Source organism: Carassius gibelio, chromosome B15 (assembly GCF_023724105.1).
Source record: "Carassius gibelio isolate Cgi1373 ecotype wild population from Czech Republic chromosome B15, carGib1.2-hapl.c, whole genome shotgun sequence".
Lineage (NCBI taxonomy): Eukaryota > Metazoa > Chordata > Actinopteri > Cypriniformes > Cyprinidae > Carassius > Carassius gibelio.
The window spans coordinates 1248284-1263283 of record NC_068410.1 but is presented as its reverse complement, the minus strand read 5'-3'; the positions used below and the strand labels follow the sequence as shown (position 1 = coordinate 1263283).

The following is a 15000-nucleotide window of genomic DNA, read 5'->3' as shown; positions in this document are numbered from 1 at the left end:
CTGCACTAAATATTGCACTAAATTAAAAGTTTAAATGTTACAAAAAAGTTGCATTATTGATGTTGCAACACTGTTAGCACTAATATAAAATCTTGAAATATGTAATCTCAGTGTCAGTGTTCTACAAGGATTTTTATGTGTAATAGTAACACTAGAATGTTTGTTTTTGTGTAAAGTGTGTTCATCCCATAGGTGTAATGGTTTTTATACTGTAGAAACTGTATATTCTATGTCCCTTCACCAACACTACACCTAACCCTAACCCTCACAGGAAACTTTCTGCATTTTTACTTTCTCAAAAAAACTCATTCTGTATGATTTATAAGTGTTTTGAAAAATGGGGACATGGGTTATGTCCTCATAAGTCACCCTCTCCTTGTAATACCTGTGTCATACCCATGTCATTATACAGAGTTGTGTCCTGATATGAGACAAAAACAAGAACACACACACACACTCACAAACACACACACACACACACACACACACACAGTCACACTCACAGACACACATACACACACACATACAGAGACACACACACACAGAGGGAGACAGAGACACACACACACACACACACACTCAAACAAACACACACACAGGTAGACACACTCCAATAATAATTATTCATTATAAGACTAAACAAAAGAGAACTGGAGCGCTGCTGGAATCCCTTGTATCCTCTGGTGCTCTTGGAAGGGTTAAATATAGAAAAAGATTTTGGAAAAAAATCCAAGTCCAGGCACTCAATAGGATGCAAAAGTTAAAAAGCCTTTAATGGTTGGGCTAAAGCATTAAAACACCAACGCGTATCGGCCCATTGGCCTTCATCAGGGTGTTGGTAACAAACAGACAGAATCACGCAGTACTTATAGTTGCATTGGTTTCAGGTGTGCCACTCTGGCACTTGTAACACAATTTTTTGGCCACTAGAGGCAATAGTTCAGATAATGGCTAATACCAAAGATCAAACCATACAAATACAAGATAAGGGATCTCCAAGTGGAAGAAAAAAAAAAAAAAAAAAAAAAAAAAAAAAAAAAACAGGAGAGAGTAACACCAATACAAACATCTTGTGTACTCCACACAATTATATCCATAAAGTCAAATAAATGTGTAGAGGCTAGTTACCCATCTTACTTCTGGATTCATTGTCAAGATAGTTCCAAAGCAACAGGAGAAAAATATTATTATGGGCATTACAGTACATTAAAAGAACAGTCAACATTCACGGACAACAATACACTGTCCCTATTGAGACACAACTTTTACAAAAAAGGTGAGAGGTCAAAGTCTTCATTAAGACCTGGATGACTAGTAGCCCTCAAGGAATAGATCCAATATGTCTCCCTTTGTTTAAGGCGTTTGATGATATCCCCACCCCTGGCATATAGAACATAGATATGCCATTCGGACTGGAAATATGAACTATCCAATGGCCAAACATTATATAGACGCAAAACATGGAAGTGATTCGACCCTAAGAGTAGTGGGCATTGAGGCTGTTCGCCTGGATGCCAGGGGTGGGGATATCATCAAACGCCATAATAATATTTTTCTCCTGTTGCTTTGGAACTATCTTGACAATGAATCCAGAAGTAAGATGGGTAACTAGCCTCTACACATTTATTTGACTTTATGGATATAATTGTGTGGAGTACACAAGATGTTTGTATTGGTGTTACTCTCTCCTGTTTTTTTTTTTTTTTTTTTTTTTTTTTTTTTCTTCCACTTGGAGATCCCTTATCTTGTATTTGTATGGTTTGATCTTTGGTATTAGCCATTATCTGAACTATTGCCTCTAGTGGCCAAAAAATTGTGTTACAAGTGCCAGAGTGGCACACCTGAAACCAATGCAACTATAAGTACTGCGTGATTCTGTCTGTTTGTTACCAACACCCTGATGAAGGCCAATGGGCCGATACGCGTTGGTGTTTTAATGCTTTAGCCCAACCATTAAAGGCTTTTTAACTTTTGCATCCTATTGAGTGCCTGGACTTGGATTTTTTTCCAAAATCTTTTTCAATAATTATTCATTATTTAAAAATTATTTGAATAATGATTATTGAATATTTACAAAAAAATATTGTATATTATTATTTGTTTACTATTTAGAAAATGATTGCATCACATTATTTTAATGTTCATTCAATATTAAAAAAATACATTATCATATGATTTAAATAATGATGATTACATTTTTAGAAAGGATGGCAGCATATTATTTGAATACTAAGTGTTTAGCAATGAGTATAAAAACTGACCAATAAACATCCAGCCGACACACAGACATTAACCCTTCACAGTACAGAGTCAGATGATTCAGCCTGTGGGCGGGGCCAGTGTGTGGTGGGCGGGGCCAGAGTTGCCATGGAGACACTGCTGGCCCAGAGCGGTCCAGGGTTCCAGAACACTCGAGTCAAAGGAACACACACTCCCAAAAGAGTAAGTTGCATCGTGTGTGTGTGTGTGTGTGATGTTCTCAGGGTCAGTGTGTTTATCTATGAGATGTGAGTTTAAGGAAAACAGAGCATATGTGTGAGAGCAAAGAGTAGTGACCCTGAGCAAAGCACAAACCCAAACACATCCGTGTGTGCTGAGTCTCCAAAGAGTTTCACCAAGCTGCAGATTTCTCTCGTCTCATATTCTGTTCTGTACAAACCCCTTCATAAACCAAAAATAAGATCCACTTCAATTTATCAAACTAAAGCAAGAGACTCCAGAATACTGCACACACAATTAAACCAAACAACTCATGTTTAAAGGAGTCATGAACTGAGAAACCAAAAGTCCTTTGATCTTTTGACATCTAAGAGATCCCTGTGCTATTAAACTTCCTGTGAGTTCCACATCTCTAAAGTAACTAGAATCAGTCTTAAAGCTTCTTCGTGAGTCGTTACAATGTGACAATTTAGTAAATCGTTTGCAAATGTTATATTTTACATTATTCTAATCGCATCATTATGCAGCGATTCTACCATTAGTCTTTTATTTAATCTGTGTTGATATACTTTAAAATTAATTTAGAAAATTATTGAAGAATATTATTTGAATAATGACTAAGATATAGTTTTTTTTAGATTATTTAAAAATGTGGCAGCATATATATATATATATATTGGTTTCATTACGATGATCATTAAATAAATGACAAATAGTTTTGGGACATTTTTTTTTTTTAAATTTCAATGTTCAAATTTTTTTTTTGCATCACATTATTTAAATAATGAAAGTGTGTTACAACGCAGTTTATGATTACAACCGTTATCTATTATCAAAATGGATATTAGAAATGTAAAATAATGAAAAAAACTCAAAGAGAGTGAATGTTAAAGGTTATAACACACTACATCCGGACAGAGTTATTGTGTTTAAAACACACAGATGTCAGACGCTCAAAACACAGTGAACATACGGACACACACCTGAACCAGTGTTTACAAAACACGTCCTTCTGCTCACACACACACACACACACACACACACACACACACACACACACAGCTGTCCAGACCTGTGTATCCGTATCTGACAGGTGGTAAAGGTCAAAGTGCATCTGTGTTCAAGTGTCAGTGAAGATACTTTACCAAACCACACACTGCTCTTGACTTCACCTAGTTAAACAATTAGTTACACAACAAAACTAACTACACTGATCTGGGTATTATCTTTACACATCATATCATATTATTTTTGCAATCCAGTCAGTATTAATCTGGCACAGAACATTGAGGATCTTAATAAGGATGGCAGAATTACACTTAAACAAATAAATTTAAGCTAAAAACAATGAATAAAATGTATTTATCAGTATTTATCATATTTGACCGAAAAACTATTTATTTTGGCTTTTTAATTATTTTCCTTCGATGGAACCGTGCAAAACTCAGTAAAGGTTCTTGCGAACACACACACAAAAAATTTTAACAAAAAAATAAAACTAAATCTAAAAGCTAATTATTTTGTGATATCAACCTCAAATTTGTAACAAAACTAGTTTTTATTTATGGATGTATATTTTATATATATATATATATATATATATATATATATATATATATATATATATATATATATATATATATATATACACACACACACACACACACACACAAACTTGACTGCTTGTTTTTTAATATTTCATACAAAGAATACAAATTTTTCTGTTCATTTTACATAATAATAAAAAATTACATTGTGGGTAACAGGTAATAAATGGATTATAACTACTGCATAATTATAATAAAAATATGAAATAAAAATACATAATACTAAAATATTGTACATTCATTTAATTAAAATAAAAAAATCTGAATTATCTTTAAATTTAAATTTATTTTTGCAATCAAATCAGTATTTATTTGAGACAAATAACAACTTAAACGAATAAAGGAACACTAAACAATTAATAAAATAAAAACTATTACATTAGGAGAACTAAATTTAAGGATTAAAAACAATGGACATTAAATTTAACTATACAATTAAATTTAAAATTAAATATTTAAAAATAATTTATAAATTAAATATATGTCGTATGAACTATACAGTACAATAACAAAGCTGATGTTTTTGCAATTCCAGTCAAAAAAAAAAAAAAAGTATTTGTGTGGCACAAAACAACGAGTTTTTCAAACATTACGTCTTGATCTATTTACGGTAGGAGGTTTACGAAATATCTTCCTTAAAATCCTAATGATTTTTGTCATAAAAGAGAAATGTATAATTGTGACTCACGCAGTGTATTGTTGTGTATTTCTTCAGATACACGTCTGTGACACTGATGACTGCTTCTGTGACACAGACACACTGATATAATGTGTTCAAGGTGATAAACAAGGGTTTCGACACACAACCTGTCCGGTCTTCAGTTAGGAGCCTCACTGCTTTCAGTTTAACTTTAGTGAGCGGTGAAATCTCTTTGCATTATTACAATATGCTGAACTTGACGCAGTGGCATGAATGGATATTAAAGGCTTGATACGAGGAGTTCCCATCCACTCCAGAATAACCCCAGCCCTAAACGAGTGCTAATCCCCCTCTCCAGAGCCCTTTCACCTCGCTCCCTCACTCCTGCGCTCTTTGTCCTGCGCTGAGGCTTGTGTTGCTGGGTCGGAACGGTCAACAAGGCCTGCTCTTCACGAACGGTCATTGTGCACGTGAATGGACAGATCTGGGTGGTGAGCGTCGCTGGGTTAAGAGAGCAAACAGTCTCACACACATCAAAGCTCAGCAAACATCTCCGTCTAAAGCACATCCTTCTGGCTTTCAGAAGAGCAACAGTCGCAGACTTTGATCACGCTCTCGGAAACCACCCCAAACTCCACAAGATCTGCTACAAGATTCATGTGCACTTCAGAAATTCATTTTAGTATTTTGGGTTAAATGTGCACATTAAATTTAGTTTCACCCTCATCATGCATTCATCATCTCTGAGTCAGTCTGGACACAAAGAGTCTTAACAAAAGTCTTAACTTAATATTTTTCAACTTAAACCATATTGTATCTGATCTGCATCTGATCTGATCAATGTTATTATTGCACTTACCATTTAAAAAAAAAAAAAAAAAAATATATATATATATATATATATATATATATATATATTTGACATTATAAATTACACATGAATCTCACAAAAAAAGATGCAAAAATTATTATTTTTTTTCAATATTGATGGAAATGTTATTTAAATATATCATTGCATATGAACATATAATCTGAGAAATAATCAAATTGGAGTGAATCGAAATTATTTAAACTCTTTTGAATTTATAACCAATAATTGCTCAAACTGATGTGAATCAAAGTGATGGAAATAATACGAACTGTAATGAATACTGTATTTCTATAATGATAATAATCAAAAACTATAAAACTTTTTTTTTTAAGGAATATCACACAATTTTTCTTGCATGTTTTAATTTGGACAAAATTAACCAATGTAAATTGAATCATAAATAAATTATTATAATTTAATCAAATCTTTAAAATTAGAAGTAAAATGGAATTTGGAGAAATAATGTATTTTATTTCATATTGCCCTAAAAAATTTTTTTTTTAAGTTTCATGATTTCAGTTAATTAGACATGACAACATTTAATGACCCATTAAAAAGAAATTTAGAAATGGAAAAAAATTGAACATTAATGAATTAATGAATGAAAAGATATCATATGGTCCCAAAAATGTCATGTTTCATGTCAACTTTTAATAAAACTGATGTTAAACTGTGTACGTTTTATTACTTTAATTAATTAGACATGGGATTTGATTGCTGAAATTGAATTTAAACATTAAAAGGAATATTGTAAAAAAATAAAACATAACATTTTGTCTTCTGAGACTTAAACCCTACATTCAGAAGCAGATCAAACATCTCCACACGCTGTGATGTGCTCATCACTCCATCAAACACAGACAGAGCATCACAGCCATGTGTGGGCGGAGCCTCGCTCCCCCTGCAGCTCTGATTGGCCACCAGGGCTTTGAATGACAGGAAGACACAGGACTGTGAGTTATGCCACTCATAACAGACACACACACACACACACACACACACTGAGAGAGTGAGGCGTCTGTGATAAATGATAATATTTTCAATAGAGACACTGATAGAAACACCATTAATCAATTTCCAGTGAGTGAGAGAGTGACGGTTTCAACAGTTTAGGCGTCTGTTTTTATCAAAATCACTTGAAAGGAGCCGTGATGTATTATTACACACACACACACACACACACACACCATCACTGCAGTCAGTCTTCTGGATGAACTACTGCATTAACACTTGATGCACAGATTTTAATATTACCTTCTTTTTGAGGAATTACTGGATCAAACTGACAGACAAGACTTATTAAAACATCCTTACTGTGAAGCACAATACATGTATATATACACACAAACACAGATATTAGTATTATAAAATATATGATTTATATTAAAGAATATTTATACATTGTAGCAATATTTGTTATACTGTCTTCATGCTGATTTTTAAAAACATATATAGTATTTTTACTGTATATTAAGGAGAATAATAGAGAATTCAAATCATTAAAAAACACAAATTCCTTAACATCTGTACATTTTACAGAATGATCTGCTTTATTATCCAGAAATAATGTTAAAATGCAAAGAACAAACAAAGAAGAAGCTCATCTTTTACTCTTCTATCATTCCAGACCTGTAGGAGTTTCTTTATTTTGATATTCTGAAGATCATTGAGGACTAAACAACATTAGACTGAAGAAATAAATCATGCAGGTTTGGGACGACACCAACTACAGATTTAGTCTCTTCTCTACACAGTTAGCTTCTAGTTAAACTCAGTAACTAGTACTCTCCTCTGCGTTCGGGTGTGTGTGTGTGTGTGTGTGTGTGTTGACACAGTGAATCGAGTCCCGTTTCAGACGAGGGGTGACATTGACTCCAGAAATTGGATTTGGTGACCTCCTCTCTCTCTCCTTCTGTCTCTCCTCCATCTGTGTGTGTTTGTTAAGTGAACTTTAATTCAATTAAATGAAAGGTTCTGTGGGCCTCTGACACGCAAGCTCTGCCACGGCATTCTGGGTAAAGAGTTCACACACACACACACACACACACACACACACACACAGAGTCTGCTGTACGTGTGTTTACAGCAGCAGCTAATGAAGCAGTAATTAAGAGCTCAGAGTGATCAGGACTGAGACAAACATTTGTACACACACACACACACACACACACACTATCTCTCTCTCACACACACATACACACACACACACACACACTATCTCTCTCTCTCTCACACACACACACACACACACTCTCTCTCTCTCTCTCTCACACATACACACACACACACACACACACACACACTCTCTCTCTCTCTCTCACACACACACACACACTCTCTCTCTCTCTCTCTCACACACACACACACACACACACACACACACTTGTGCTGTCTGTTAATTGCAGCCACCATGAGAGGTGTCCAGCCCAAACGGTGTCGAGTGTTCGGATCGGCTCCCTGCGCCAACAACCTGACACACACACACACACACACCGAGAGAGAGAGAGAGAGTAAGTGTGTGTGTGTGTGTGTGTGTTTACGGTCAATAGTGAGCTGTGACACTTCCTCGTCCTCACCAGACTGACCTCTAACTTAAAACACTTAACACATCTGGTCTCTCTCTCTCTCTCTCTCTCTCTCTCACACACACACACACACACTCTCTCTCTCTCTCTCACACACATACACACACACACACACACACACTCTCTCTCTCTCTCTCTCACACATACACACACACACACACACACACACACACACTCTCTCTCTCTCTCTCTCACACACACACACACACTCTCTCTCTCTCTCTCACACACACACACACACACACACACACACACTTGTGCTGTCTGTTAATTGCAGCCACCATGAGAGGTGTCCAGCCCAAACGGTGTCGAGTGTTCGGATCGGCTCCCTGCGCCAACAACCTGACACACACACACACACACACACACACACCGAGTGAGAGAGAGAGAGTAACTGTGTGTGTGTGTGTGTGTGTGTGTGTTTACGGTCAATAGTGAGCTGTGACACTTCCTCGTCCTCACCAGACTGACCTCTAACTTAAAACACTTAACACATCTGGTCTCTCTCTCTCTCTCTCACACACACACACACACACAGCCATCTGCCTTTCAGAGCCCAACAGCAGAAACCCAAAACACACACACACACACACACACACACACACACTGGACTGCTTCTTCAGTTTCTGACAGACGTCCAGACGCTCAACACACACCTGCAGACCTACACCTGTCCCTCAGTGACCCTACTCAACCCAGCTGTCTCCAGTTCACTGTTTTACTCTCGTAACACACACACACACACACACACACACAGATCTTCAACGACAAATTAACATTTCTAAAACTGCAACAGCTGAGTCGAATAAAAACCAAACACTTGGATATTTATTCTGCATTCAAACAGTACTTACACACTAATGATGGTCATGCTGCTTTGCTCCTTCAGATGTCTCTCACAATTATTTTTGACTAACTCTGTTATTAATATCAGTGTGTGCACAGTGAAGACACAATCAGTGTCAGACAGCAGACAGACTGGAGCAGGAACACATCAGGATATTAGAAAGGTGATCTCGAGGGATCCGAAATGTTTAGAGAAGAACTCTTTTTTGTAACATTATAAATGCATGTATTATCATTAGTGATGGAGTTAATGTCAGCCCTCACCTGATGTGAATCCTGAATATTACTGTTATTATTACATATTGTACAGTCTGTTCTGTCTGAATGGACTCTTTTCACAAGACCGTGTCTGAACTGAAACGTTTGCTGTTTATTGGAAACATCACTGTTACTTTTTTTTTTTTTAAAGAAATATCACCAGTTACTTTGTTTCCATGTGTTGAGTGACAGCTCTGGTGTTGCCATGGTGACAGAGTGTTGTGTGTAAACATGATCTCACTGTAGTTCTAGACTAAACATCAACATGTGTTTACTCAAAAACAATAAAAACAGTCAGAAACAGTTGTATTTAATCCCATTTTATTAACTAATATCTTTGCTACTGACCTTCGATGATCCAATTCAACAGTACTATTACTAAAAAATGACACATTTGTGTATGATATTAGTTGTAACATTTGTAAAAGTATACTTTTTTATATTAAAAACAAACATGCAAGCCCTGCCCAGATTTAAAAACTAACTCAACAGTAACATTATGTTCCATAAAAAGTAACTGACATAATTAGTACTTTTTTTAGGGAGCAATGCAATATTGTAATGCGTTACTTTTAAAAGTTACTTCCCCAACACTGAGCACAGAAGCAGTCTTCATTATCACAGGTGTATTTATAACAATACACTACAATACATTGCATGGGACAAAATTATGCATTTTTATTTTATGTCTAAAATCATTAGGATATTAAGTAAAGATTGTGTTCATGAAGATATTTAGTAAATTTCCTGCAATAAATATATCAAAACTTAATGTTTGATTAGTAATGTGCATTGCTAAGAACTTGATTTGAACAACTTTAAAGATGATTTTTCGCTCCCTCAGATTCCAGATTTTCAAATAGTTGTATCTCAGACAAATATTGTCCTTCTTACAAACCACACATCAATGGAGACATGATTTATTCAGCTTTCAGATGATTTATGTAATTTTATAAGTGTGTATATTAAACTATTATTATAACTCTGACTGTTCTGTGTGAGCAGGGCGTGTATGGAGTGTTTAGAATCTTTATCATCGCGTTCTTTCTTCAAGCAGAAGGCGAGCGCCGCGGCGGAGATGACGCTCGCGACGCTCGCGACGTCCGCAGCTCCAGCAGCAGCAGCGGACTCTGAGCGGCTCTGGTGTCCGCCTCTGCAGCGCCCCGTGGCGGTCAGACTCGCCCGGCTCCTCCGCCGGGTCTCCAGACTCACGCGCCACCTGCTGGCCAGCTGATAGTACTGCACGCGCGACTCCTCACTCGCGACACTCCTCATGGTCGCGCGCAATCCGCTGGCCACCGGGCTCCGGTTCGGTTCGAGCTCGCAGAGGTTTCGGAAGCGCGAGGCCTCGCCGTGGCCCGTCTGCAGCGCGCGGAGCGGCGACAGACTGCGTGACCTCCGCATCAGGACGCGCGCCGATGACAGGAAAATCGCGACCGTAACAACAACGGGTTCCGTTAACAGAGAAAGTGGCATGTTTAGAGTCCGGGCTCCTCTGATCTCACCAACAGCCGATTTATGATTTTAATTTCGGCAGGTGAATCAGAGCTCGTGAGCAGAAACGTGTGTCCGGTAAATAAAAACATCCGTGATGCGCGCGGAATCATGGGAAGTGTAGTTTAATAACGTCACCACTGCCGCGCATACTCCTAGAAAGGGTTATTTTATTTTATTTTACTTTATCTTATTTTATTTTATTGTTGATTTAAAAAAAAAAAAAATTCATTATTTTATGTAGTCTTTTTTATTCCGATTATTTGAAAGTTGGTAATAACATTTTTGTACATGCGTATATTAAATTATAATATAAACTAAACTAAACTAATATAATATAATATAATATAATATAATATAATATAATATAATTAATATCATATATTTTTTATTGTTAATAGACCGATATTTCTGTTTAGGCTCAAGGTTTCATTTGAATAGGAAATTCATTATATTATACATTATATTAAAACCATTACTTATAGTTGACACACATAGAAAATTTTAATTATATTGATTGTTTATTTTTTTTCTTTGTAACATTATAAAAGTGGTTAGCGTTAGGTTTAGGGTTATATGTGTATATATAGCTTAATCTCAAGTTTTGATATTATATTGTTATAGTAATATTTTAGTATATATCATGATGAATTACCCTTGCATGAGATTCATCATATTTCAATGCTTAAAAATATCGAAAAGCCTATTTAAATAATTTTGAATTAGAATTTTCTGTAACATTATAGGTGTTAAGTGTCATTTTATTTATTTATTTATTTATAGCTTTTAAGGGTAGTAACATTTTTTGGACATGCATATGCACACAATAATATTTAAAAGTTTGCAAATTAACCAGAGTTTTTCATTTTTCCATAGCTGGATAAAGATGAGAGAGGAAAGATCATTTTTTCTGCTTCAGCTTAGAGTTTGATAATAATATTGTTTTACTATATTATTTTGAAATAACTAGTATTAGGCTCATTATTAAGCATCATGAGCATGTGACGCCTGTGACCTGCAGGTGGCGCCTTAACTCACGAAATACATGAGCAACACTTTCTCTGTCATCAGATGATCCAAAGCAGAATATTAATGCAAATATGAATATTAGACTTGAATACTACTTCATGCCCAATACATTACCTTCAGGTTCAGCTGAACTGCATCACTGGACGTTTATGCTGACTTATAAAACACAAGATGTTTTATTCTGCATCACTAACAGAATGACTGTAGTGCAAAGGGTTAACCCTAAGCTCTAAAACTCACATTGAAACAAGGTTTTAGAATGAACATGCCGCTCTAATATTCAATATATAAACTGTTGAGTTAGAGGTTAAATGGTTGTCTGAATGTGAACATCTGAACTTCTTGTGATCATTATCAGCCAAAATATTGCATCATTTGATTGCATTACTGTTTGCAGTGTTTATTTAGATGCTCAATGGAGAAAAGTGCCACAGAAGGGAAATCTAAATGCTGCTCTTATGAGATCTATTGACTTTACATAAGAGTCTGAAGTACTGAAGAGCACATGCATTTTCATTTCTGATATTCAGACATATATATATATATATATAGATAGATATATATAGATAGATAGATAGATAGATAGATATAGATATAGATAGATATAGATATATATATATATAATGTGTGTATGTGAGTAACACATGCATGTAGAGTAAATGTGTGTCAGATGAGGTGTGTTAGAGATGTTTGATGAAAAAATAAAACCCAGCATCTCCACACCTCAAGCTTCCTGTGGTGTGTCTCACGCTTCCTGCTGTGTCTGTCTTTATTATTAAAACATGAATTGGTGCAGTGGCATTTAAACACTTTAAATCACAATATTTGCTCAATGTTGGCGGTTTATAGTGGATGTGTGGTCAGGCTCTAAAACACTTTCTAATGCATCTCTTCTCATCTTACTCTCAAATCTAATTATTTTAAGTATTATTTCCATTTTTACATTTCATTCATTTAATTTACAAGTTTGTTTATATTAAAATATTATTTCTTTATTGCATTATATACTATTTACAAATATTTATTATAATTAATTATTATAATTAATTAAAATATTTATTTATTTTAATTTTTGATGATGTTCCATTAAATACATTTAATTAATGCTATTATTATTACATTCGGCATTTAATACATTTAATAAAATTAACATTTAATAAATAATTATTGAAATTATTTATTATATTTGTATTATATTTACTATTAAACACTTTTTATTTATTTATTTAGTCATTTAGCAGACACTTTTATTCAAAGCAAACATTTGATTGTTTTTATTTGATAAAATAGTAGTAGTATAGTATTATGTCTCAATCTGTTAATTAATTCTGAATATATTTTTCTCTAAATTGATCAGTCATCATTCTATAGCTCCTATTATTTATTGCGCAAATTCTCCTCAGCAGAGTTTCATGCATGACTTTGCCTCAATAATGCTAAAATACTGAGTAACTTTATAAAGACTTGCTGAAGCCTCATAATTATGATTTTTCGTATGTGTGATGTTGTTTTGTTTGTAGAGTAATCTCAATGCAAGACTATTTAGAAGAAGACGAATCGATAAATGTGATGGTTATGATGGGAAGCCGGTAACACGTCAGCGCGGTGCGCGTGCACGAGGGTGGGCGGGGCTCAGCTGTCAGTCACGTCTGCGCGCTCCCGCTGTCGCTCATCTTTCACGCACGCACGAGCGCAGCGGGATGTAACAGCTGCTCACGCGTTTGCGTTTCCTCGTCTTCCACGCACTGATATTAGTAGACTACGTCAGTTTCTTCGCACGCATCTGGATCTTTAAACGCGCAATCGCGAAACCTGGATTAGAAACCGCGGAAATTCGGTTCACAGAGAGAGAAACCGCAGGTGCGTTTAACGCGCGCGTCTCTCTCGCGCTAATTACAACGCAACGCGCGTCCCATCGCAAGCGTCAGCGAATCCTCAAAGTTTAAAAGCGAACTCCGGTGTTAGTTCACTCGGGATCCGGTCTCAGAACAGAAGAGGGGAGGATGATGAAGACGAGGATGTCCGAGGAAGAGGTTCTGATCCCGGATGACCGCGCGTTTAGCCGGTTTAAACACGAGTGTGAATCCGAGGAGGACTGGAGTGTCACCTACAACAAGAGCAGCATCTGTGTGTGGATCCAGGTGCTGGAGGAGGAGAAGAGCCTGCACAGGATCAAGGTGAGCTCCTGCTCAAATCATATCTGTGTCCCACTCAGAAGTAGCTAAGGTGCATGTGTAGAAATAGACAACAACACACTGTATCCCTCACAATTATACATCGAGTGAAGATCATGTTCCATGAAGATGCGTTGAGTAACTTTTGATTAGAAAGAAAAAACAATAGTGCATGGTCCAGGGTTTTTGTGCATTTGATCCATCAAGCTGTTATGGCTCATAAAGTCTGATACACTTCTGTTTTTGCAGTGATGTCATAGAAGAACCATAACAGGTTCGGTTCCTACACAAACCTTTTTGAAGAACATTTAAAAAATTGAACCACTGATGCCAGTAAAAACCCTTTATTTGTAATAATGAAAATATGGAGGAAACACCAGCTAAGTTTTATTCAAATAGATGCAGATGCTGGTATTTCTGGGGCAAAAAGCAGGAGATTCTGATTGTAATGTAAATCAGGGGGATCTTCATAAAAGTGTGTATTTGTAAAAGTGTAATTTTATTTTATTACAATGATGTAAAGATCAGTAGCTTTCAGGTTTATAGTTTGCAAAAACTAAAATCATTAACATTTTCATTGCTTGGAATAAAGCAGACCTTAAAAATGTATACAAATATATATATATATATATATATATATATATATATATATATATATATATATATATATATATATATATATATATATATAATCCTATGTAAAAATATTTCATTGAGTATAATAATAATAAAGTAAAATAATATAAGTTGTATTGACATAAAAGAGAACTAATAAAAATGCCAAAAACACAATAAAATTACTAAAACTTTTAAGTTAAAATGAAAATTGAACACACACACACACACACATATATTATAATAACTAATAATATTACAGTAGCATCTCAGTGATGTAACACTTGTCACTCTGTAGGCTATTATCTCCAATAATGACACTCTGATTTTTCTAAAAACATGATTGATGGAGAATCAAGTAAAGTTGAGCTAAAGAGTTCATCTGGAGATATTACTGACCTTATTCTGACCTGATCACAATTAGGAAAGATTTGACACCGTA

General features: G+C 35.4%; 2 protein-coding genes across 2 annotated transcripts in view; one reads left to right on the top strand and one right to left on the bottom strand.

Moving 5' to 3' along the window:
* clpb (caseinolytic mitochondrial matrix peptidase chaperone subunit B) overlaps positions 1-10827 on the bottom strand; it is a 33047-nt gene extending 22220 nt beyond the window's left edge. Inside the window, 1 exon segment of the mRNA XM_052577051.1 lies at positions 10192-10827. Coding sequence (XP_052433011.1) covers positions 10192-10722 — 531 coding nt within the window. The 5' untranslated portion in view covers positions 10723-10827.
* A 2530-nt stretch (positions 10828-13357) lies between these two features.
* Positions 13358-15000, top strand: part of LOC127972301 (START domain-containing protein 10) — a 14126-nt gene continuing 12483 nt past the window's right edge. Inside the window, exon 1 of the mRNA XM_052575723.1 lies at positions 13358-13946. Within this exon, the coding sequence (XP_052431683.1) occupies positions 13773-13946 (174 nt within the window). The 5' untranslated portion in view covers positions 13358-13772. The remainder of the gene's footprint in view (positions 13947-15000) is intronic.